At 39.6% G+C, this 26485-nt stretch overlaps 1 protein-coding gene across 9 annotated transcripts in view; it reads left to right on the plus strand.

The window, feature by feature from the left end:
• LOC107751066 (centromere-associated protein E-like) overlaps positions 1–26485 on the plus strand; it is a 42771-nt gene that overhangs the window by 14625 nt on the left and 1661 nt on the right. For 2 of the 9 annotated variants that reach the window (XM_016566644.1, XM_016566651.1), the window contains exons 21-56: positions 427–558; positions 629–806; positions 1439–1584; positions 1672–1953; positions 2033–2245; positions 2324–2473; positions 3135–3311; positions 4483–4566; positions 5060–5341; positions 5421–5642; positions 6514–6582; positions 6656–6754; positions 7567–7674; positions 7742–7751; positions 7826–8034; positions 9389–9562; positions 12294–12473; positions 12810–12866; positions 13403–13609; positions 15489–15617; positions 15701–15769; positions 16368–16451; positions 16530–16646; positions 17390–17569; positions 19276–19431; positions 20495–20575; positions 20656–20754; positions 20833–21015; positions 21087–21296; positions 22293–22499; positions 22579–22782; positions 24167–24301; positions 24490–24602; positions 24688–24785; positions 25908–26001; positions 26222–26475. In XM_016566644.1, the coding sequence (XP_016422130.1) occupies positions 427–558; positions 629–806; positions 1439–1584; positions 1672–1953; positions 2033–2245; positions 2324–2473; positions 3135–3311; positions 4483–4566; positions 5060–5341; positions 5421–5642; positions 6514–6582; positions 6656–6754; positions 7567–7674; positions 7742–7751; positions 7826–8034; positions 9389–9562; positions 12294–12473; positions 12810–12866; positions 13403–13609; positions 15489–15617; positions 15701–15769; positions 16368–16451; positions 16530–16646; positions 17390–17569; positions 19276–19431; positions 20495–20575; positions 20656–20754; positions 20833–21015; positions 21087–21296; positions 22293–22499; positions 22579–22782; positions 24167–24301; positions 24490–24602; positions 24688–24785; positions 25908–26001; positions 26222–26475 (5392 nt within the window). Of the gene's footprint in view, positions 1–426; positions 559–628; positions 807–1438; positions 1585–1671; positions 1954–2032; positions 2246–2323; positions 2474–3134; positions 3312–4482; positions 4567–5059; positions 5342–5420; positions 5643–6513; positions 6583–6655; positions 6755–7566; positions 7690–7741; positions 7752–7825; positions 8035–9388; positions 9563–12293; positions 12474–12809; positions 12867–13402; positions 13610–15488; positions 15618–15700; positions 15770–16367; positions 16452–16529; positions 16647–17389; positions 17570–19275; positions 19432–20494; positions 20576–20655; positions 20755–20832; positions 21016–21086; positions 21297–22292; positions 22500–22578; positions 22783–22981; positions 23186–24166; positions 24302–24489; positions 24603–24687; positions 24786–25907; positions 26002–26221; positions 26476–26485 lie in introns of all 9 variants that reach the window. The other 7 variants (XM_016566645.1, XM_016566650.1, XM_016566647.1 and 4 more) reach the window with 7 other exon arrangements.

The following is a 26485-nucleotide window of genomic DNA, read 5'->3' on the forward strand; positions in this document are numbered from 1 at the left end:
TATCGATTTTTCTTTTATGCCAAAAATCATTAGGATATTAAGTAAGATCGTGTTCCATGAAGATATTTTGTAAATTTCCTACTGTAAATATATTAAAACTTAATTTTTGATTAGTAATATGCATTGCTAAGAACGTTATTTGAACAACTTTAAAGATGATTTTCTCAATATTTAGATTTTTTTGCACCCTCAGATTCCAGATTTTCAAATATTGTCCTATCATAACAAACCATGCATCAATGGAAAGATTATTTATTCAGCTTTCAGATGATACATATCTCAATTTCAAAAAATTGACCCTTATGATTGGTTTTGTGCTCCAGGGTCACACATGCAGATATTTAGTTAAATTATCATGCTTTCTAGGAAAAAGTAACTCTGCTCTCCTGTGGCTACAGATTGTTTGTGCTCTATTGTGTTCTGCAGAGTGACAAGAATCTTGTCCAGGAAGTGACACGTCTACGGCGCTCTCTTGATGATGCCGAGTGTCTCAGTTTGGAGACCAAGAGAGAATGGGCCTTCCTGCGGAGCGAGAACATCTCACTAAAAGAGAGAGACGTGAGTAGAGGAGAGATGAGGGAGAGATCAGGCTGTGCGTGTCATTTACGTGACTCTGTGTTTCACTCAGGCAAACCTGACTACAGACCATGAGAAGATGGAAGCTGAGGTGAAGATGATTCAGGACAAGCTAGAACAAGAGAAGTCTCGCTTCAAGAAGATGCAAACGGATCTTCAAAAAGAACTGATGGGCGCCTTCGATGAGAACACCAAACTGACCGCTGTGCTGGATGGAAAAGTGCCAAAAAGTAGGTGAACGTACAGAAGGGACTTCATGATCCATGACTGCATATGCTCTCTAAAGTCATGCTTCTGGTTGAATTGTGAACAAATCACGACGATCATTAAATGTTTGAAATGCTGACGTTTCAGGCGAACTGAACCAGATAGTTTCCTCGCAAATGAAAATTCTTAATTCTTTAATTTTTAATGTCGTTCCGACTTTTGTTAATCTTTAGAACAAAGATGTTTTGTTTTTTTTATAAAGATTCTCATTTTTTGTCCATTAACTGAAAGAGAGATTAATTTTCAAGCTTTAAAATGCACGTAAAGACATTGTAAAAGTAATGTATATGAATCGAGCTGCTTAATCCAAGTCTTCTGAAAAGACGCTCGTTTTGTGATGAACGGGTTTAATTTAGGCTTATAAAGCGGATAGTTCTGGTGCTTGATTCTGATTGGCTGAGCCGCGTTCGAAGCTGTTGTAAATGACTCTACAAAGTAACATACACCTTTGTTTACGTTTGTGTGTTGCTCGGCAACCACTTTGTAGCAACCACAACTGTTTCTGAGGAGCTAAGATTTAATCAGCTGGTTGCCAGAAGTGTTTCAGTTATTGTAATCTTATGTAATATATCAAATTGATGTTTCCTCTTCACAGATCTGTCCGATAATCTCGTGTTGGAGAAAACGGTGTGTGACTTGCGTAAGGAGCTTGATCAGAGTCACGAGAGGGAGCGACGTCTGCAGAGTAAGATGGAGGAGTTCGAGACTCTTTCTGTTAAAGCGGATGAATTACAGAGACAGGTTAGAGGAACTGCGTCACATCGTCTTTGCTAGCTTTCTTTGTTTTTGTGTCTGCATGGCTAAATCTCATCCATTATGGTTTCTCAGGTGTGCGGTTTGTCAGAAGAGCTGCGTTCTGTTGGAGAGGAGAGAGACGCTTTGAGATCCGCTCAGTCCAGTTTGAGTGAAGCTCATCAGAGACTGAAAGAAGCTCAGGATCAGCTTCTGAAGATGGAGAGCGATCTGGTTGAGGCTCAGCTGAAGGAAGCAGAACTGACCCAGCAGCTCACAGAGACATCAGAACGTCTCCAGAACCTCCAGACGGATCTCCAGCGCGTCACGCAGGAGAGCTGCACACGTCTCGCATCATTAGAGGAGGCCACACAGAAGGTGCGTTCACACCTCACACTACACGCAGTCCCACTAACCACCAGCTTTACCAGTGATTCAACACTGTTTTTACTGTCAGTCGCTGCAGTTGAGCGCAGAGCTGGAGTCTGTCCGCGCCGAGAGAGATGTGCTTCTGTCTGAGAAGGTGAGGGAAGTTCAGAGCGACCCGGATGAGACGGAGAACCTGCGACGCACCATCAGCTCAATAACTGAAGAGCGAGAGCAGCTCCAGGAGATTCTGCAGGGCCTGAGAGACCAGCTCAAGAGGGACATGGAGGAGAATGTGGAGATGGTGAGCGCTCATTCCTGCACCATGATGATCTCAATCGACGTCAGACTTTTTTTTAACCCTTTGTTTTATTCACTGCAGATGATAGAGACTCAAGCAGAGCTGAGAGATGCTCAGGAGAAGGTGAAGGAACTTCAGGGAAAGCTACACCGCACGGAGTCACAGAGAGTTCAGACGGTCGACCAACAGAAGAGCTGTGAAGATGGACAGCTGGACAAACTACGAGATCAGGTGGCTGAGCTGTTTGACATGCATCATATAGTTCTACCATACCATAGATGATAGTAGTAGATGTATCCACACACACCTGCTTTCAGTTATTTAAATGCTCCGTATTAACTCTTTCCCCGCCAGCGATTTTGATGATTTTCACTAAAATTTGATGGTTTGCTGTATGAATATTTGAATATGCAATACATCAAAATAAAGATCAGAGCCTCTACTTTTAAACAAAAAGAAATCAGTTTTATTCTATCTTAAAGCATTCTTTATCAACACTTGAATATAGGTAGGTTTCATAAAAATGCATAATTTTGAGCAAAATCACATTATCAAATACTACATCTGAGTAATATTCAGTACGATTATCAAAGCATAAATCCAGTAAATCGCTTCCATCAACACCTCCAAAGCTTGCACAGACATCACGTCCTGGATCCACATTTCACTCCGAAACATTATGCAGTTTTCATTTATTTATTTTTCATAAGCATCTGTTTACATAAGAGATGGCTCGTTTCTCCGTCCTGTTCACGTGTGTTTTTGTTCGCGAGGTTTTGTACTCGTTCAGAAGATGTGTAATAGCGCCCCCGAGTGTATAACAGTGAAAACACGGAAAGCCGTAAAAACTCGTCTTTGGCGGGGAAGGAGTTAAAGTGTTGTTTATTTGCAGATAAAGCAGTTAACAGAAGAGCTCAGTGCTGTTGTTGGTGAGAAGAGATCGGATCATTGTGAGCAGTCAGACGTCACATCTTTAACAGAAGAGAGCGGTCAGCTTCAGGAGAGACTACAGCAGCTGGAGAGGGACAATATTCAGATGAAAACGCATCTGGAAGAGAAACATGAGATGGTGAGAAGAGTAATCATCACTCTAAACTCATTCAGACAGGTCAAGCTTCAAACAAAACCACAGGAATAATTTATTTCACTGTATTTTACCGTCATGTATCCTTTTTTCTTATTTTTTTATTCTCATCGTCACTGATTCTCATTAGGTACTGGTGACTTTAATACTCCGGAAGAAATTTGCATGTTTTAGTACAGCACAAATATTTAAAAAATGTAAATGGGTCAAAGACGTTAAGATGTCCGCATCAAAAGAAATGAACAAAAGTGATTTTATGTCCATAGAAAGCACATTAAATGTAACTAAAGCGTCTACTTTTAAGGTTTCAGATAAGTTTTTGGAGGATACAATGTTACAATTTGGTTGAAATAATGTTACATTGTCATTCAGTGTGACACAATATTTATGTAAAAATTCAAACATGCTTATTCTGACGTGTACATGTTAAAATATATAAAAGAATAAGAGAGCATATTACATTTGATTGTGTTTTAAATGAGTAAAAAATTCTTACTGACAAATGGGCAAAACCTAGGATAGTGGCACATTTAAAAAATGTAAAATTACGACTAATTAGTATTTGGAGTGAAAGTAATTAGTCGTTTAATATGTCATAAATTGATGTTTGTTGTAAATATGCCTGACAAGATCGTTACACTGAATGACATTTTAGTGGCTCTCTTCTGAAAATCAGGGGAAAATGTATGATATTTATTTTTTGCTCAGAAAAACAAAATTGCAATTAAATTAAACGATTTTTTTCAACGTACTAAAAAAACAACAATTTAAAGCAGTATTACATTTATTGTTTTTATGCTTCAACCCTTTTTTGTCTTTGACCGAAATGTAAAAAATGCTTAATTTAAACAGTTTAATTTGTTTTTGCGTTGTATAAGCATGAAAATATGAGTGAAGATTTGTGATGGTTATTTGTTTTTGTGTGCTTGGGTGAACTGTGACCTGGGGGCTGTTTCATAAAACAAAAGTCAGGCTTATTTCAGTTATTCTGACTTATTTTGAACCAAATCAACTGACAATAAGTCAGACTAACTGAAATAAACCTGGCTTTTGTTTTATGAAACAGCCCCTGGACATTCATAGCAGGCTGATTAAACACAAACTGATCTAATAAAATAATGAACCAAGAGCAACAATTTGAACTTGTATTCTGCAGATCCAGACACTAAAGGAAGAGCTTGAGACTTTATTAGAGCAGAGAAACCAGCTGAACTTGAACCTTCAAGAGACATCTCAACAGGTGGGACATCAGCTGGAGATCTGAAACTAGCTGCATGTGACGCCGGTCATAAGCCCTATTAATATACTTGAAGAGTTCATTTGCAAAATATTTATTTTTTCAGAAATCACGTTTTTTTTTTTATTGCGCATTCCAAGTAATATCAATCAAACTGCAGTTGGGTTGTTTTGATTAAGTAATAATAACAACTGAAGAAGATATCACAGGTTCATCAAGTTCGTCGAAATGATCCTCGATTGCTTTTAGTCAGCGAATACAGCGCGCTGATTCGCTGAAATGGATTTATCGGCTTCTGTTCACAAACAACAAGAGCGCTTGTCAGCTTCTGCAGTGAAACGTGAACTCACGATGCCTTGAAAATGGACAAAACCAGCTTTTTTGACAAAACGTGTTTAGGGTTCAGATCGCGCTATATGTGGAGAATAATGCAGTTTTTTTTTAAAGTGGCGTTTATCGTTTTTTTCAAATGAGCTCTTCATTTGCTGTTTCTCAGGTGTGCGGTCTGTCAGAAGAGCTGCGTTCTGTTGGAGAGGAGAGAGACGCTTTGAGATCTGCTCAGTCCAGTTTGAGTGAAGCTCATCAGAGACTGAAAGAAGCTCAGGATCAGCTTCTGAAGATGGAGAGCGATCTGGTTGAGGCTCAGCTGAAGGAAGCAGAACTGACCCAGCAGCTCACAGAGACATCAGAACGTCTCCAGAACCTCCAGACGGATCTCCAGCGCGTCACGCAGGAGAGCTGCACACGTCTCGCATCATTAGAGGAGGCCACACAGAAGGTGCGTTCACACCTCACACTACACGCAGTCCCACTAACCACCAGCTTTACCAGTGATTCAACACTGTTTTTACTGTCAGTCGCTGCAGTTGAGCGCAGAGCTGGAGTCTGTCCGCGCCGAGAGAGATGTGCTTCTGTCTGAGAAGGTGAGGGAAGTTCAGAGCGACCCGGATGAGACGGAGAACCTGCGACGCACCATCAGCTCAATAACTGAAGAGCGAGAGCAGCTCCAGGAGATTCTGCAGGGCCTGAGAGACCAGAGAGACCAGCTCAAGAGGGACCTTGAAGACACTAATGGGATGGTAAATGCTGAGTTTTATATTAGTATATAAATGATAAACTGAGCTGAGTGTCTTTTATTGGACGTGAAGAGCTCATTTGCAAAAACCGATAAACGCCACTTTAAAAAACTGCATTATTCTCCACATATAGCGCGATCTGAACCCTATACACGTTTTGTCAATAAAGCTGGTTTTGTCCATTTTCAAGGCATCGTGAGTTCACGTTTCACTGCAGAAGCCGACAAGCGCCTTGTTGTTTGTGAACAGAAGCCGATAAATCCATTCTAGCGAATCAGCGCGCTGTATTCAGGTCAGGTGACGAGGCTACTTTCACTCTGAAAAGACGTGCTAGCTGAGAGGAGTCTCGTCAAAGCTGACTAAAAGCAATCGAGGATCGTTTCGACGAACTTGATGAACCTGTGATATCATCTTCAGGCCGAAAAAGGAAAATAAAAGCTGAAAGGTTTTCAGGGAAGCTTGCAAAAGCAGCGTGTTACAACGGTGAGGGAAAAGCTGCGTGTAATCACATCCGTACGGTTTATGATCACAACAACAACAAAGTTTGTCAGGCGTCTACATTATCATCTGAGGAGATTACAAAGATTAAACCAGTGTTTCTTTAAACTCTAAAACATGAAATGTGGAGTTATCTGCTTTTGCTATAAAACAAACTTTTAATATGTATAAAAAAAAAAACATGCTTTCAATGAACTTTAAATTAGTAAATTACCTGTATTTGTTTAAGTTGTTATTATTACTTAAAACAACCCAGCTGCAGTTTGATTGATATTACTTGGAATGCGCAATAAAAAAATAAAAAAAGTGATTTCTGAAAAAATAAATAATGAAGTTATCGGTTTTTTGCAAATGAACTCTTCAAGTGTTTTCTCAGCTCATGCAGGTCCAGCAGGAACGCAGCGGCTCACACACAGTCACACAGCATGATGAACTCCTCCAGCAGGTAATCGGAGACCTTCACACGCTCTTCTTGATTTGGAGCATGTGTGATATTGATGATCATGGTTTTTATGTAGTGCATTCTCTCACAGATGCAGCAGCTTAAAGAGGAGCTGGACGCTGTGAGTCAGGAGAAGAACCAGTTAAAATCTGATCTACAGGAGAATGTCGAAATGGTGAGATGGGAATGACATGAGCACATGCTGTTTTTGGTATTCTTTTATTTCATCTTTTAAAAATGATAAACACTACCAAAAGTTTGGGGTCAGTAAGATATTTTAATGTGTTTGAAAGAAGTCCTTTCTGCTCACCAAGGCTGCATTTATTTGATCAAAAAAGTGAGAAATGTGAAAAATCTAAAGCAAGTGTTTTCTGTAAGTATGTTACAATGTAGTTTATTTCTGTGATCAAAGCTGAATTTATTTGATCAAAAATACAGTAAAAAATTTTTAAATATTATTGCAATTTAAAATAGCTGTTTCTATGTGAATCTGTTAAACTGTAATTTATTTCTGTGATGCGCAGCTGTATTTTCAGCATCATTACTCCAGTCTTCAGTGTCACATGATCTTCAGAAATCATTCTAATATGCTGATTTGCTGCTCAAGAAACATTTCTGATTATTATCAATGTTGAAAACAGTCGTGCTGCACAATATTTTTGTGGAAACTGATTCACAGATGAACAAAGTTCAAAAGAACAGCGTTTATTTTAAATGGAAATCTTTTGTAACATTATACATGTCTTTAATGGCACTTTTGATCAATGCAATGCGACCTTGATGAATAAAAGTGTTAATTTCTTTAAAAATATATATATATATATATTACTGATCTCAAACTTTTGAACTGGTTTTTTATAAGTTGAACTATGTACACTGGACACTATTGGCATGTTTCTGATGTAATGAGGGTCATGGAAATTATTATTTTTTTTTTTAGCTTGCATTTGTGACTTCAGAATAGCCCTTTTCTTTCCCCAAATGCAGATGATTGAAAATCAAGAGGAGCTGAGAGGAGCTCTTGAGAAGGTGAAAAATCTTCAGAATACTGTACAAGAACTGGAGTCTCAGCGAGCGCTCATGCAGTCGAAGGACTGCATGCAGTCGAAGGTAGGTCATGTCAGGGATTGATAAGGGCTGTTATTTAAGCAAGAGTCACAATTCTGGAAACAACAATGATTATCCAACTACTTGTTGAATTCATTGACTGCGAGTCAGGAAATACAAACTGTTTCTGCTGTTTGACCTCCACAGATAAAGCAGCTGAGAGAGGAGTTGGAGAATGTGTGCTGTGAGCGAGAGCGTCTGCTGTCTGAACGCTCCATGAACACACTCCGTGACACCGAGATGATGGAGCAGATGAAGGCCAGCATCAGCTCTCTGACGGAGGAGCGAGACCAGCTCCGACAGAGCCTCAGAGACGAGGTGGAGCAGCTGAGGACGGAGCAGCAGACGGTAAAAAACACATTGATTTAAAAGAGTGTTCTGGGCTGCGCTCAGCCTTTGTAAATCTATTTTCTGTGGTAGGATGTGATAGTCACATTATACTTACAATGGAAGTCCAGCACTGCAAATAATCATATGTGAGCCTGCAGCACAAAAGCAGTGTTAAGTCGCTGGGGTATATTTGTAGCAATAGTCAACAATACATTGTATGGGTCACAATGATACATGTTTCTTTTATGCCAAAAATCATTAGGATATTAAGTAAAGATCATGTTCCATGAAGATATTTTGTACATTTCCTACCGTAAATATATCAAAACTTAATGTTTGATTAGTAATATGCATTGCTAAGAACTTAATTTGATCAACTTTAAAGATGATTTTCTCAATATTTAGATTTTTTTGCACCCTCAGATTCCAGATTTTCAAATAGTTGTATCTCAGCCAAATATTGTCCTATCCTAACAAACCATACATCAATGGAAAGCTTATTTATTCAGCTTTCAGATGATGTATAAATCTCAATTTCAAAAAAGTGGCACTTAAGACTGGTTTTGTGCTCTAGGGTCACATTTTAAAATATCCAGCTATTACACGTGTGGAAGTATAGCTCAGTGTTTCCTATACACTGATTTATTTGTCGCTGCTCGCCACAATATTATAATTGACTGCCACAAATAGATTTTCCAAAAGGCTTTGACTTCGTTGAATAAACTGAGCACTGCACGTTTCAAAATCTGAATGCAGCGCGGGTGTTTTTATATGAATGTATCTTTGAAGCTTTTCTGAAGACGGTCGGTTCTTTTCAATGTCATTTTCATTTCGTCTTGCCTGATAAAGTAGCATTTGTGAATGCAGTGCTTGTTTAATTACAGCTGTTAACGGGGAAACTGCTATTTCTGCGCTCAAAAGCGCCTCCTGTTGGCAGAGAATGAATTTGCATTTTCAATCAGCCGCCTGCTGTTAAATATGTATGTACAGGTGCATCTCAAATTAGAATATCGTGAAAAGTTCTTTTTTTTTACTCATTTCAAAAAGTGGAACTTTCATGTATTCGATGATCGTCTTCTGGACCATTGCCAAGTCAGCAGGCTTCCCCATTATTGTGTTTTCAAAGAACAAGAGATACCCGGAACTTATACTGTAGGGATGGTCATTTAATGAAACTCAAATGTAAATATTCTAATATTGAGATACTGGATTTTTCATGAGCTGTAAGCTCTAATCATCAAAATTAAAACACAAACAACTTTTGAAATGTAATGAATCTAGAATATATGAAAGTTTCACTTTTTGAAATGTTAAAAAAAACCTGTTATCCTCTCTGGCTTCCGTGTTTTAATGAAGTGTTCCCTTCATCCAGATGGTCCAGTTGAGGTCAGAGCTCGAGTCCGTGTATGCCGAGAGAGACCGTGTGTCGTCTGAAAGAACCGGAGACCTGCAGGAGATGAGCGCCGTGACCGAGGAGCGAGATCAGCTCCTGGAGACTCTACAGCGGCTCACAGACGAGAGCGAGCAGCTCAAGAGAGACCAGATGGTGAGACGCTTTTCAGTGTGGTTCATCTCTGTTCACATGTACATGACAGTCCTCTAGGGATGTAACGATATTATCGTGGTCACATGACGATATGAAACGATAGGTCTTCCTAAAAGTCTAGTTTTTAAAATCTATTTAAACTTCTTATTCTAAAAGACATAAAAGGTCTTTAAAGTTGTGTTTTGGGCCATTATGCTTTGGCACAGTACTGTATCTGTCAAACGAACTAAAACTGAAAGCACAATGTGCTTAATCTCTTCATCGAGTCTGTTTTCGCTGCGTGTTTCAAAGCGACGCGCACACTTCGTTCAGACGATCAGCTCGTGATCCGGTGTTTTCTGCGTCTCAGAACGACTCGTTCACACTGAATTAATGCAGTCAACTCTATTTCACGTGCTGTGAGTTTAGCGCGCGTTTGGAAACTCAACAGACACCAGTTATGCTGTATTTTCGTGGCAGATGATTACAGCGTTTCACTAGATTTGTAGTGAGACGTGTTTGTGTTTTTGTAAGTATGTTTTCACTGAAGCTGGAGTTTTCAGTCAAAATAAAAGCATAAAGTGTAGTATGAATTGCTGACAGCCAGCGGTTTAAATGCAGTCCAAATTCAAAATATCTGTAGTGTGTAGAAATTAGGAAAGAAGTATTGTAATTTCCCTACCGTAGTGTAAAGCAAAAATAATATACCTATGAAATATTAATTTTCTTTTATTTTACAGTGCAATTGTTTTACAATATGTAGGGGTGCTCCGATCAGGATTTGAGGCCGATCACAGAAAGCAGTATCTGCCGATACCGATATTTTTAATGCCTTTTTATGATGTAGAATTATTTATAGTGATGATCCAATCAAGATTTTTAGATGTTTATTCAGGGTTTGAATTTCATTTTTGAAAACGAATTCCCCTCTTAGGTGACTCTCGTGAGGGGTGGAGGAGGGCGTTTTTTTTAGACATTTTTCAAAAATATATATTTATCTCACCTAAATGCACCACATTTTTGTTTTGAGAATCGTGCAATTGTTGCACAATAGCTTACACACAGCACAAGCCTGATTTCGTGAGCTGTATGAGGTTCACACTTACTCCGTTTGCAGTGTGTATGCAGTCCATGTGTGGTTCAGAAGCAGCTTTCACACAGGAGTCTGCTGCTGATCCAGGGCTGTTTAATACAAACACAACATTTATGCATTATTCTGATTTCAAATCCAAACATTGCTACTTAAAATGCTTCTTTTTTTACACAGTACAGTGATACAATCTTTCATAGACGTGTTTAAACACAATAAATATAAACACATTCAATGCTTTTTACTTTTGCATTTACTTCTAGATTTATATATTAAGTTGCTCAAGCAAGTGGCAAAACATTTAAACTCCACGAGTGCCATCTATTATTGCCTTGTTTATCTAAAAGTGCTCTTTTCCTTTAAACCCAGCCAAAAATCCCATGTTGACTGTGAAATACAGTAGAGTTTAATTATATGCATTTATGGTGTAATTACTACATTTTCGTGTCAATCCATGTTCATATTTACTGCAAACAATGCGGCTCTCATTGTTAAACTCGGTGTGGAAACGATCTCTGCAGCTGCACCGCTCCTGAACGCACTGCCGGACCGCAACCGTGTGCACGCTTTAATCCGTTAACATGAGCGCGGAAAAAAGACGCACCACATACACGCTGCAAACGGAGTAATGTGTGGCGTTGTGTGTGCGCTGCGAGTGTGCATGAGCACTCTGTCTCCAGGAGACCGCACGAACGCTGAATGGTTAAACACTGGCAAGGAATAAAAAGAAATGCAATTTATAAACTTTAGTGATGATGCGACACTGCCTCGATTGTGCAAGTGACAATTCCGGTGTCGACTGTGCAGCGTGCAGCTCGCTTATAGACAGACGTGATGTGATTTGAAGCCATTTGCGCATTTTGAGCGAGAAAGAGCGCGCGCAGTGATTCATTCACACCGTTTGTGAAATTAGGTCTCACAGAAAGTTTTCAAATTACTTTAAGTTATTTAATGAAGAAATATGAATTGTACCTCACCTTCAGCATTATAATTATTTCACCCGCACCGGACAGAGACTGAGACGGTGCCGCTGCATGTCGTGCCAAACCTCTCACAGCAGCGTCATCAGCTTGAGATCGTTTTATGAGATCTGCCTTTTTAGAGACCGCCGATCAATCATCCCAAAGCGATTATCGGCCGATAGTGATCGGTAGCCGATCAATCAGAGCATCCCTAACAATAGGTTGGTGGTGGTGTTGCTGTGTTTGTTGTTGTGTTTGGTGTTGGTGTGTTTGGTGTTGTTGGGTGTTGTGTTGGTGGTGTTGTGTTTGATGGTGGTGTTGTGGTGTTTGGTGTTGGTGGTGTTGTGTTTGGTTTTGATGTTGGTGGTATTGTTCCTAAAACACCAGTGTGAATGTAATTTAGACTGAGACAGTATATCACAAATAAAAAGAGGGTTGAGTCCCCTTTAAAATTCAAGTCAATTCACTGACTTTTTTTTCTGACTTAAGTCTTCTTAGTTAAGAACATGGGTTGCAGCTCTTAATTTTGAACTCTCAAAGTGCATTAGATAGAATAACTTTAAAATGTACAAAATGTTAATTTTTTTTCCGAGTTCATTTGTCTTTATTTTTTTTAAATACCGCAACAAATATCATATCGTGGACTTCATATCGCGATATTATTGTATCGTGAGATTTTGGTATTGTTACATCCCTACAGTCCTCCCATGATTCTCAGCTGGTCCAGGTGCGAGAGCAGCTCCAGACGGCCTGTGCCGAGAGAGACCGTCTGCTGTCTGAGAAGAGCAAGAGCGATCTGGAGAACACGCTTCTAGAGGAAGTGCAGAGCAGCCTGGCCTCTGTCACTGAGGAGAGAGAGCAGCTCCTGGAGATCCTGCAGGTCAAATAGAATAACTTTAAAATGTACAAAATGTTAATTTTTTTCCGAGTTCATTTGTCTTTATTTTTTTTAAATATCGCAATAAATATCATATCGTGGACTTCATATCGCGATATTATTGTATCGTGAGATTTTGGTATTGTTACATCCCTACAGTCCTCCCATGATTCTCAGCTGGTCCAGGTGCGAGAGCAGCTCCAGACGGCCTGTGCCGAGAGAGACCGTCTGCTGTCTGAGAAGAGCAAGAGCGATCTGGAGAACACGCTTCTAGAGGAAGTGCAGAGCAGCCTGGCCTCTGTCACTGAGGAGAGAGAGCAGCTCCTGGAGATCCTGCAGGTCAACAGAGAGGAGAAGAACCAGCTGAGGAGAGACCTGGAGGACAAGGACGAGACTGTGAGGGATTTGAGTTCTCCAATTAGGGGCAGTTTTGACTTAAAGGGACAGCGCACCCAAAAATGAAAATTCTGTCATTATTTATTCACACTTTTGTTGTTCCAAACCTGTATGACTTTTTATTTTGTGGAACTCTGAAGTTATTTTGAAGAATCTTTGTAACCAAACAGTTTTGGTTCCCTTTAACCTCCATTGAAATTTTTTTTTTTTAATTTGTCCATTCTATGAAAGTCAATGGAAACTGTTCCCAACATTAAAAAAAAATAAAAAATGGAACGACACAAGGTTAACAAGTAAATAATTGCACAATTTCCATATTTGATTGAACTGTCTTTTTCATCTACATTTAAACATATCACATCATAATGGCCTTAATGAGCTTTCAAGTGGATTTTGTCACTCAGATTAGTAACTTTATTTTGCATCATAGCCAAAAATGTTTATTTTGGGTACCACTCCATTATTTTCTTAAATCATCCAGAAAAGTTCCCCTGATTCATGAATCGCCCTAATGGGATCATATTTTCTCTTATCAGTTGCTGCAGCTGAGAGAAGAGCTTCAGTCGTCCTCTGCAGAGAAAGAGCGGCTGCTTTCTGAGAGAACCGAAGAGCAGCAGGAGAAGCTAGCAGAGATGAAGACGGCTGAAGCTAGCATCACCGCTTTGACTCGAGAGAGAGATCGTCTGCTGGAGACGCTGCAGAGAGTGAGAGACGAGAGAGATCAGCTGGAGAAGAGCGAGATGGTAACAGAAGCATATGGCAAAAATATAATCACGGGGTGATGTTTCACTATTCTCTGTCATGTTGGTTTTACTATTTTGAAAGTTGTCTGAGAAGTACTGCAGAACGAATTTCAGTATAAAAAAATTAAAAAAAAAAAAAGCATTACTAGGTTACGTATTATAAAATAAAATAAAAAAATGAATGGCAGACATTTAGTCCAAAGTGGGCGGAGATTAAAGTCTTTGTCATTATATTATCTTTGTTATTAAAAAATAAGAACAAAGATACACAAATACACATAATATACAAATAAAACAAACAGTGCTTCATTTTTCAGGTATGGTAGGTTTATTTAGCAGTAGCATTCAAGAAATTGAATGAACAAATATTAAAATAAAACACTGTACACTTCACTGTGTACATTTATTTATTGATTCTAACTGTATGAAAAATGTTCTGTAAAGAGTAGAGCAGTGAGTTTTTTTTTTTTCCTGTTTTGTTTGTTAACATTAAAGGTATAGTTCACCCAAAAATGACAATTCCGTCATGATTTACTACTCACTATTATTTTTGGGTGAACAAGCGGCAGCATATTTAGTACTGTCTCTTTAAGAGCTGCGCATCTAATATACAGGCACGCATCTGTTTTCTCCTAGCTGTTCACTTTAGACGTAACCAGATGTGTTTATATGTAAACCTTGTGTGTTTTGATGATATTAGATGCTAAATCAATCAGACGCGAAAAACAACTTAGTCCAGTAATCAGGCGCTGTTTGACAGGCTTTTAGTGCGCGCGCTTCAGGAAAAAGCACACGTCACACTGCAAAAAATATTTTCTTCCTTAGTATTTATGTCTTGTTTTCTAGTATGAATATCTAAAAATTCTTGAATCAGGATGCATTTATTTGACAAGTAAAACGACTTGTTTTCTGAAAATATTATCCAAATTGTTAATTTTTGCTTAAAACAAGTTAAAAAAAAAATCTGCCAGTGGGGTAAGAAAAATACTCTTAATTCAAAGGCTAAACAAGTTTATTTTTCTTACCCCACTGGCAGATATTTTTACTTGTTTTAAGCAAAAACTAACAAAATTTGGATAATATTTTCAGAAAACAAGACATAATATCTCAAGTCGTTTTACTTGTCAAGTAAATGCATCTTAGATATTTATACAAGAAAACAAGACAAAAATACTAGGGAAGAAAATCATTTTTTGCAGTGCAGAACAGAACGTGAATGAAATGTGTAACCGGCAAGGCTTTAAAGCACATGCAAATAATGTACTTTTGTGATTGTGAATAAGTGCAGTGTAACTCTACCGCCGAGTTAACATTTGATGTGAATGTACAGTAAATTGAGGCGGAGGCATCGGAACTGATAGAATGTGCGCTGGAGCACGATACTACGATATTTCTTCAAAAGCAGATTGTGGAGACATTTTAATCCATGATCAAAAATTGTCATATCGCACACCATCAGCTCCTGTGCTGCCGAGTGTGATTCAGAAGCAGAACGTTTCTCCGCTGCTTCACAGATGCTGCAGTCAGTTTGTGCCGAGAGAGACCGTCTGATGACGTTTTGCACTGCAGAACAGAACGTGAATGAAATGTGTAACCGGCAAGGCTTTAAAGCACATGCAAATAATGTACTTTTGTGATTGTGAATAAGTGCAGTGGAACTCTACCGCCGAGTTAACATTTGATGTGAATGTACAGTAAATTGAGGCGGAGGCATCGGAACTGATAGAATGTGCGCTGTAGCACGATACTACGATATTTCTTCAAAAGCAGATTGTGGAGACATTTTAATCCATGATCAAAAATTGTCATATCGCACACCATCAGCTCCTGTGCTGCCGAGTGTGATTCAGAAGCAGAACGTTTCTCCGCTGCTTCACAGATGCTGCAGTCAGTTTGTGCCGAGAGAGACCGTCTGATGACGGAGAGAGACGCTGCGTGTCACCAGTCCAGCATGACGTCTCTGAGCAAAGGAGGAGACCTTCAGGAGATCCTGCAGGGTGTTCGAGAGGTAACCGCACACACCCGTGTGCCTTTCTGAATGAATGAAGAGGTTAAGAGTTGGTTAACTCATTCATATCTCTCTCTCTTCAGCTGATCCAGGTCCAAGGAGAGCTCAAGCAGAAGAAACCCACAGAGAAGCAGAAAGCTCAACTTGAGCAGGTACGTAACGCTGTGTGCAATCATTTAATGCAAGAGAGCACATAGTGCATACAGAGTTTCTGCAGCTCTTAAAAATTTTAATTCCCGCTTTCACAAATGTGACCCTGGACCACAAAACCAGTCATAAGGGTCAATTTTTTTAATTTGTGAATACATTGTATGGGTCAAAATTATCCATTTTTCTTTTATGCCAAAAGTCATTAGGATATTAAGTAAAGATCATGTTCCATGAAGATATTTTGTAAATTTCCTACTGTAAATATATCAAAACTTAATTTTTGATTAGCAATATGCATTGCTAAGAACTTCATTTGGACAACTTTTAAAGATGATTTTCTCAATATTTAGATTTTTTTGCATCCTCAGATTCCAGATTTTCAAATATTGTCCTATCCTAACAAACCATACATCAATGGAAAAATTGACACTTAAGACTGGTTTTGTGCTCCAGGGTTACATATTGTGAAAGTCAATGGGAATGGAAACTGTTGGTTACCAGCATTCTTCAAAACATCTGCAAGAATTGTTAATGGAATAAAAATTGGAAGCAGAACCATTCATTTCGATGTGGGTTTCATCTCTTTGTGATCTTGTCCAGATTCAAGCTCTCACTGAGGAGATGGAGTCTCTGAGGAATCAGAGGGTGGTGCTCAGGAAAGAGCTTCAGGAGGCAGCTGCGACTGTGAGGCTTCGTCATCACATGAATAATGTCACCTGAGCTCCACACTACACCTCACTGACTGTTTATACTTTCTCGCAGTCTAAAATGTATCAGGATTTACTGCACGTTACTAAGGAGGAGCTGAAGAAACAGCAGAAAGAGAACGCAGAACTGATGGAGCAGAGTGCTGCGAAAGAGTCTCCGCTTCAGCAGCAGGTGAGCACTGTTAGACACGGATTAACAATCCTTACATAAGACAAGTGAATGATTAAATGCTGGAAATCTCTTATTCTGTTTCCTCAGTTGAGTCAAATAAGTGAAGATCTCTCAGCTTTACGAGACCAGCACAACACAGAGATCCAAAACCTCCAATCAAAACTCACCTCACTTACAAAAGTGAGGGATGAACTCCAGGACACGCTAAAGAGAACCAGAAAGGAGGGAGAACAACTGAGACAGAACCTTCAAAAGAGTGAGGAGATGGTAAGCTTGTTACTAGCTGCGAAAGAGTCTCGGCTTCAGCAGCAGGTGAGTGCTGTTAGATAGGGATGTAACGATTAACCGCGAGCCGGTTGAAAATCGATTCAAATATGTGACGATTCAAATTGGTTGACATGCTAAATGCAGCGCTGCTTTGTTTACAGCGGTAACCAAGGAAACCCTCTATCATTGCTGTTCATAAGCGCAGCTCTGCTTTATTTACAGCGGTAACCAAGGAAACACGTTACTTATTTGATTTGGGGCTTCTTTTAAAATTTAGTTTAGTTATTTACATTTTGTCCAAGCAATAATAAAAGGACACATTTAATTTATAATTTGTCTTAAATCTCATTTTGTTAAAAAAATCGTGAATCGAATCGTGAGTTGAGTGATTCGTTACATCCTTACTGTTAGATAACATCCTTACACACAACAGGTGAGTGATTAAACGCCTCGTCTCTTGTTCTGTGTCCTCTCAGCTGAGTCTAATGAGTGAAGATCTCTCCGCTTTACGAGACCAGCGAAACACAGGCATCCAAAACCTCCAATCAAACCTCCGCTCACTTACAAAAGAGAAAGATGAACTCCAAGACACGCTGAAGAGAAGCAGAGAGGAGGGAGAAACACTGAGCCTGGGTCTTCAGAAGAGTGAGGAGACGGTAAGCTTGTTAATAATAGCTACGATGCATCATACAGTCATTTTAGTTCACACTGCTCACACACAGGAAAACTGCTCATTACATATCAACTTTGTTGCTAGATTTAGCAACTTTTCAGACTACTCTAGCAACTTTTTCTTCACGAAGCACCTAGCAACAAATTTAGCTGTTTTTAAAGTGTATTTGGCAACTCAAATGATAAAAAGGCACATTTTCCCTCTAATTTACACAGAGGAAATCAAAGGTGTCTAGCTGTGCATATATCACGTGGATTAAGTTGCTAGTTGCAATTGTTCAATAATTAAAACACCTTGTTATTAGTTTGTACCTGCACTTGTTGATCAGATCAGGTAAAGATTATGTAGAAAAATGGAAAATGTACTGGTAATTTTCTGCCAGGACATTATTAAAGTTGTAACCTGAAAACACAAAATACAATGCGTAATTTTAAATAACATTTTTAAAAAATAAAACTGTGAAAAATCAACAGAAAATTCCTTCAGATTAACACAGTACATTGTGCTCTGTTTTACAGACTTTACTGTGTAGCATACTAACTAACTACAGTGTTTCCCACAGCCTTACACTCTATTCCCCCGCCCCCATATATATATCCATCTATATATATATATGCAAAATCATTTTCTGCCAGCAGGAGGCGCTTTTTGAGCGGGAGAGATAGAGGTTTCCCCGGTAACGCTGTACACAAAGCAGTGCTCCTCTCACAAACACTGCTTTATCAGGCATTACATGCATGAAAATAACATCAAAAAATTTCTGAAGAAAGTCGGTTTCCTTCTGAAATACAGTGATATAAAAACACCCGCACCGGTTTTTGATTTTTAAACATGCAGTGCTCAGGTTTTTTTCAACGAAGTCAAAGCCTTTTGGAAAATCTATTTGTGGCGGTCAGTTTTGATATTGTGACGGACCGCCACAAATAAATCAATGTATTGGGAAACCCTGAACTACCAATACACTGCTTAAAAAATATAATTGTTCGTTGTTTACTGGTTAATAAGAAAATACATAAAATTTAAATGTTCAAAAATGTGTAAATGTTCAATATTTCAATGTTGTATTTAAAAATAAATCTATTATAAAGCAGATAGTTCCGGTCCTTGATTCTGATTGGCTGAGCCGCGTTCGAAGCTGTTGTAAATTACTCTACAAAGTAACATACACCTTTGTTTACGTTTGTGTGTTGCTCGGCAACCACTTTGTTGCAACCACAGCTGTTTCTGAGGAGCTACATTGTTTGGTGGAAGAATACTGTTTTTATTAATATCATTACACTTTATTTGCTCTGTTTTATTTTGTGAAACCTTACTACGTATATGGAATAACCGTTTTATAAAAGCAATAATCCCCGTGAAGCTGTGGTTTACAGTGAATTTACCTAACAACGCCCCTTAGCTGTTATAAATTCACTGTAAACCACGGCTTCACGGGGATTATTGCTTTAATAAATATATTTATCTTTTTAGTTTTACTAACATATCTCAATTAACATTTCAAATCGCATTCATAATCATATTTTTTGCTGAGATTTGAGTGATCTGATTGTGTGTTCTTTGCAGTTTTGCATTGATTACATAATGATGTCATCTAGCAGCTTTTAGCAACAAATTGTCTCGCCTTTCAGCAACTTTCCCTGAAAAGTAGTTGGCAACACTGTTACATAAAGTAATTTGTCGTTTCTTTAGCGAAAGCAGCTGACAGAGGAGCTCGAGTGTCTCGCTGGCTTGAAGGATCAGCTGGAGAATGAGAAGATCTGTGCCGAGAAGATCCTGGAGTCGTTAAGAGATGCCACGAAAGAGAGCGATCAGCTCAAACGAGAACTGCAGGGAAAGATGGAGAAGGTGAGGACTTAAAATGTGCTGAAAAGAGCAGGTGTAATAAATCAGACTCCTACTAACTGGATCTGACGTCAGAGTTTAGTTGCTGCGAAAGCTGGTTTTTGGACTAAAGGTTCCTTTATTGTAGAAAAAGGTTATTTTATTCTTTATTAAATATATGTACAAATAATAAATTACATGAAATCCATCCGGAGATTTCAAACAGATCTCTTAAAGCTAGATTTGATCATGTGGTATTTAGCAGATGTCATACAAGACTGACTCGAGCATTTTTGCTTAAAGGTGAAGACTACTCAAAGCATGTTCTGCAAGACTCCCCTTTCTGTCCAACATTTTATTAGACTGTTCATAAAAAAAATATTTTATGAAGTGAACTCACTTAAAGAGTTTAGTATAATTTTGCCAGAAAAAAGTTTTAGAATTTTTATCACGTTAATGTAAAAAAATCTTGTGTAATATAACTTTTGTTGGTTTTTATTGTATTTGTTATACTTGTATTTTATGCCATGATAATAGCCTAAGATGCTGACATGGCATTAAATAAAAAATATTAGTGCTGTCAAACGATTAATCGCATCCAAAATAAGTTTAGGTTTTTTTTTTTAACATAATATACTGTCTATTTATGTATATATAAATACGTACACGCATATATTTTGAAAATATTTACATGTATGTATTTATATTCATATAATTTTTATTATATATATAAATATATTTCATATATAAACAACATATTTTTCTTACATTTATTCATGCGTGTATGCGTGTGTTTATATATACATAATAAATATACACCATACACACCCATATATTATGTAAACAAATTTTTATTTTGGATGCGATTTAATTGCATTTAATCGTTTGACAGCACTAAAAAAAAATATACTAATACTGCTACTTTAGATTATTAAAATGTTCTTCACACTAAGAAAAATTGGTTCTTTTATTAGCTGATCACCGAAAGGTTCTTTGGAGAACCAAAAATGGTCCTTCTATGAAAACACCCAATGAATAATGTCACTAAGTGTATCTTTGTGTTAACACTGTAATCGTACTCCCACAGCTGGCACACACTGAATCAAAAGCAGAGCAGCTGGAAAAGCAGAAGATCCTGCTGGAATCTGAAGTGCATTCCCTCAGTCAGGTGACCGTCTCTTCATGTTCTAACCCAGAAGAACCGGTTCCTTTAACTAGCTTTTAAAGCGGCGTCTCGTTGTGTTTCAGTCTCTCTCTGAGGTGAACTGCAGCGTGTCTTCGGATCAGTCTAAACACCCATCTGCACATCTGATTCCTGGGATTGAGACGTCTGCTGAGAAACTGCAGGTAGATGATGATGATGATGATGATGGTGTGTGGTCTTATGACGGTTTTAATAGCCTGAGGTCTTTCCTCCATGTGAAGGCGGCCTTTGCAACGCTCCAGCTGATCATTGACCGTCCCACTAATGCTTTAGCGGCTATTAACCGTGAAGAATGGGCCGTGATCTATCAGCTGCTGCAGATTATTCCAAAGAATCAGAGAACCGTCGTCGTTACACACACCAAGAAAACAACCAGACTGAACCATGTGCTGATCAAGATTGCGGTAAGAGTACACAAATCACAACCACCAGCATCTTTGAGATGGAATGCTAACCTGAGGACAAACCACTGTAGGAGGCTTACAGGAGACTGGCGCAGCGCTATAAGACTCGCTTTGAGACGCAGCTGCAGCGTGATGTGGCCTCGTTTGAGGAGTCTCGCCTGCAGGACCTGCTCGCGCTCACGGCTCCGTCACAGTCTTTCCGAGCGCTCCAGGATGACTTCCAGCAGGTCTGGGATCTGAGACTGACATGTCTGCTGGAAAGATGGCAGCAGTACTTGCAGGTATGAGCATTTTTGTTTAGCTACAGGGCTGGGCGATATAGATAAAAAATGTATCACGATATAATGTTTAGAAGACGATCGATTGATCGGCCTTAGATTATGTCCAGTGTTTTCCATACATTGAGTTATTTGTGGAGGCTCGTCAAACAAATCGATTTTCCAAAAGGCTTATTAGTGGCCCTGGATGTCTGCTGGAAAGATGGCAGCAGTACTTGCAGGTATGAGCATTTTTGTTTAGCTACAGGGCTGGGCGATATAGATAAAAAATGTATCACGATATAATGTTTAGAAGACGATCGATTGATCGGCCTTAGATTATGTCCAGTGTTTTCCATACATTGAGTTATTTGTGGAGGCTCGGTAAACAAATCGATTTTCCAAAAGGCTTATTAGTGGCCCTGGAGCACAAAAGCAGTGTTAAGTCGCTGGGGTATATTTGTAGCAATAGCCAACAATACATTGTATGGGTCAAAATTATACATTTTTCTTTTATGCCAAAAATCATTAGGATATTAAGTAAAGATCATGTTCCATGACATCTCAATTTCGAAAAATGTACCCTTATGACTGGTTTTGTGCTCCAGAGTCACATATTTCGTTGAATAAACGGAGCACTGCACGTTTCAATTAAAATGCAGCGCCGGTGTTTGTATATTACTGTATCTTTGAAAAGAACCGACGGTCTTCAGAAAAGCATCAATGTCATTTTCAATTTGTCTTTTCTGTATTGCCTGATAAAGTAGCATTTGTGAACACAGCACTTATTTGATTACAGCCGTTACCGTGGAAACCGCTATACTTCTCCCGCTCCAGCAGTGACACTGTTGTCCTCTGTAGAGTTGCTTTATTCATCTTATGAAATGCTGTTATTGTCCTGTTTTCTTTGTGTGAAGCTGCTTTGAAACACTCTGTCTTGTATAAACCGCTATAGAAATAAACGTCCTGGCCGTATTTCAGTATCCTGGTACTGATGTGTTTTATTTGTGTGTTGATCAGACGCTGGAGGCTGGTGTAAGGGTTCTGGAGGAGGGTTTATCCAAACACGCAGTGATGGTGTCAGAGGAGCATCAGCACCGGATCCGTGATCTGGAGGAGCTGAGATCTCTGCTCGGATCTCCTCAGGCCTCTGCCGTCTTACAGCTGCTCCAGCGACAAATCTCTCGCCGCTCCAAAGCCACCGAGCATCTCAACACGTTTTATTTCGTAAGCGATGCATGTGTTTTGAAACGCTGCTACGTGTCTTTGTTCCGCACCTTTCCTGACCATCAGTTCTCGTTGACAGGCTCTGTTGAATCGATGCGAATCTGTGCGCTCTCCTCTCATATCTGCCTCTGCCGAGTCCGAGCAGCAGCTCGAGGATCAGAGGAGACAGACTTTAACTCTGCTTCAAGCCCAACACGGCACTTTACCCAAAACTGAGGCTGAACTTCTGCAGGACAATCAGCGAGTGTCACTGCAGCTGCAGCAGACGCAGAAACAGATGGAGGTACGGAGAGTGGTGCTGTTATGCAGGCTTAAATCCACATGAAATTGAAATTCACACTACTTTTTCTAAGTGCATCCTATTGTGAGGGATTTTATGCATGCATTTTTTTTCTTTTTACTCGTAGTTTGCATGTGTTTTGTGAAACGCTGCTACGTGTCTTTGTTCCGCACCTTTCCTGACCATCAGTTCTCGTTGACAGGCCCTGTTGAATCGATGCGAATCTGTGTGCTCTCCTCTCATATCTGCCTCTGCCGAGTCCGAGCAGCAGCTCGAGGATCAGAGGAGACAGACTTTAACTCTGCTTCAAGCCCAACACGGCACTTTACCCAAAACTGAGGCTGAACTTCTGCAGGACAATCAGCGAGTGTCACTGCAGCTGCAGCAGACGCAGAAACAGATGGAGGTACGGAGAGTGGTGCTGTTATGCAGGCTTAAATCCACATGAAATTGAAATTCACACTACTTTTTCTAAGTGCATCCTATTGTGAGGGATTTTATGCATGCATTTTTTTTCTTTTTACTCGTAGTTTGTGACCCTGGAGCACAAAACCTGTTATAAGTAGCAATAGCCAACAATACATTGTATGGGTCAAAATTATACATTTTTCTTTTATGCCAAAAATCATTAGGATATTAAGTAAAGATCATGTTCCATGAAGATATTTTGTAAATTTCCTACCGTAAATATATCAAAACTTAATTTTTGATTAGTAATATGCATTGCTAAGAACTTCATTTGAACAACTTTAAAGATGATTTTCTCAATATTTAGATTTTTTTGCTCTCTCAGATTCCAGATTTTCAAATATTGTCCTATCCTAACAAACCATACATCAATGGAAAGATTATTTATTCAGCTTTCAGATGATGCATAAATCTCAATTTCGAAAAATTGACCCTTATGACTGGTTTTGTGCTCCAGAGTCGCATATATTCTGTTCTAATTTAATTCTGTAAATTAACTTTAGATTTTTGGCGCATCGGTGTTGCGCTGTACTTAAAGCATTCTCGCACAGGCAATTTAGCAGATTTAATTTGATTTGCCCCCAAAACACATACACACACACACTCTCACACACGCACTCACACACACACTCTCACACACGCACTCACACTCACACGCACTCACACCTCTCTCTCTCTCTCACACACACACACACACACACACACACTCTCTCTCTCTCACACACACACACTCTCTCTCTTTCTCTCACACACACACAGACACTATTCTATAGGCAAGACTTGACTAATCTGATTCGAGTATGTAAATTCTTAATCGGGCACATGCCTACAAATCACTAGATGGTAGCATCAACACAGCGATTTGTCACAGAACATGTTTTTAAGGGCTTTCAAACACTTACCATTGTTCGTCTGGCAGGAGATTCAGGAGCAGATGAAGGAGCTGAAGGTCCAAGCTGACGCCTCAAATCTTCAGCTCCAGGAGCTCAGCGGCCAACTGAAGGAGAAGGCAGCCCTGATCCAGAGCTTGCGAGACAAACTTACAGAGTCAGAGGTTGGTTAATAGTTGAGTGTTTGTGCAGGTCACTATACGCTTGGTGTTTGAGAGCCGTGCAACACGTTTCAGTTCACCTGCACCATATCCAAGCTTTTCCTAATTAAATACTGAATGTAATTTGATTTTCATTTTGTGTGACCGAATGCAGTTTTTGATTCTCCATTTCCCCGTAATTTGTCCTGCAGGTTCTGGCTCGGAGGAGCATGACACCAGAAGCTGCTGATCTCGCCGCCCTCAAAGACAAACTTGTCAAAATGGAGCTGGATCACATCGCGGTCACCACAAGTCAAGAGAAGGAGTATGTGTGAGCCGCTGATCCTGTGACGTACGGTTCAGTCTGGGAAGAGCGTGCTTAATGTGTTTCTGTGATTGTTTCGTTCTAGAGTTGCACAGATGACCTCCGTGTTGGAGCACAGAGCCGATGTCATCCGCAAGCTGAAAGAGACCCTGAGGAAAATGCAACAGGACGATGAACAGTCATGTGAGACACTTAGCATAGATGCACCTCCTCACCTTTCAGTGACAACTCACTCTTTTGAGATCAAAATGTGTCACCTGTGAGATTTGCTTGGATCCAGTGAGAGTGTTTTTATGAGGGGGGGGGGTTGAGACTGGAAGAACTGGTTGCTTCAATAAGTTTTATATAGTATTTTCTTTCATCTTTACTTCAAAACTATGTCTAAAAAGTGTGATATTTTATGTATTTGAGGTCTGAGATGTGGAAACGCTGAAGAGAGCGAGAGAGAGGGCAAACATTTAGCATTTTAGGTCAGCATTAGCTATGTTTCCATCCAAAGTTACGCGCAAAATTGGAATATCGCATAAAACATTTGCGAATAAAGCACCGTTTCCATCCAGTGCGTTGAAGAGAACTTCCTGCCTGACTTGCACTAAACATCACGAAGAAAACTAAATTTGCTGCAGCAGGAGAAAGCACTGTATATAGTCTAAAAAGTGTGATATTTTATGTATTTGAGGTCTGAGATGTGGGAACGGTGAAGAGAGAGAGAGAGGGCAAACATTTAGCATTTTAGGTCAGCATTAGCTATGTTTCCATCCAAAGTTACGCGCAAAATTGGAATATCGCATAAAACATTTGCGAATAAAGCACCGTTTCCATCCAGTGCGTTGAAGAGAACTTCCTGATTAACTTGCACTAAACACCACGAAGAAAACTAAATTTGCTGCAGCAGGAGAAAGCACTGTATATAATAACTTGTGTGTGCAATAAACTACGAGCTTCAGAGCGCGCAGACGTGCGCAGTCTGCTGTTTAGGAACGCAGTTCTGAGAGTTAATTATAACGAATCACTCTGACGAGACTTTGCTCAAGCATTTCAGGAGCAGTGCGATGAGATCGGTCTGTTGATTAGTCCAGTTTTATTCTGTCCCATCACAAACTCACATGTCTTTTTTGATGCGCATCAAGGAATTTATTCAGTAAAAGTGTTTCCATCGTAGTTTATGCGCATGTCTTCTTACCGGATAAGACATTTATCCTACTTAGTTGAGCGCATAAGAGTGTTGATGTGACTTTCTAAGTGTTTTATGCCACATCTCGTGCTGATTTCTCATCGTTTGATCTGTTTAAATGTCTTCTACAGTCATAGACGGCGATGAGTTTGATCTTAAATTGTGCTCGAGCACCAAAGAGAAGAAGATGGAGGAGCTGCAGAAGAAGAACGCTCGGTTTGAGAGGTAACCGCACCGAAACATCACGTCACTTCTGCTGCCGTCAAAACAGCTGAAATTCGAATTTTGCATTTAAATATTATCAATATTCGAATTTAAGAGGCATACTTTCAGGGATCCAGGATCACTTTAATTTTTGATATTAAAAAGAAGTGCATTCTATACTCTGCGTCTCCTCTCTGTTAATAAGCATTACTCGGACCTTTCCTAACTGTTCCTCATGCAGTCTGGTGAGCAAGCAGCAGGAGGAAATCAACAAATGGAAGCGGAGAGCGTACAAGATGAAGGAGAGCCAGCGAGACGCTCCATGCACGCCAACCAAACGCCTTCCTCCTCTGACAGAGACCGAACTCAACTCGCCCAAGAAGACCTTCCTGGACTCGCCCAAGAGCAAGTTCTTTGACATGCGCTCCAGCGTTCCTGTCCCCCTCCAGCATCCCCCACAGTTCTTCGATAACTCCAGCCTCGAGGCGGTGCCAGGTACGTGAGC

This window comes from Sinocyclocheilus rhinocerous, unplaced genomic scaffold (assembly GCF_001515625.1).
Source record: "Sinocyclocheilus rhinocerous isolate Xijiao unplaced genomic scaffold, SAMN03320098_v1.1 scaffold632, whole genome shotgun sequence".
Taxonomy (NCBI): Eukaryota; Metazoa; Chordata; class Actinopteri; order Cypriniformes; family Cyprinidae; genus Sinocyclocheilus; species Sinocyclocheilus rhinocerous.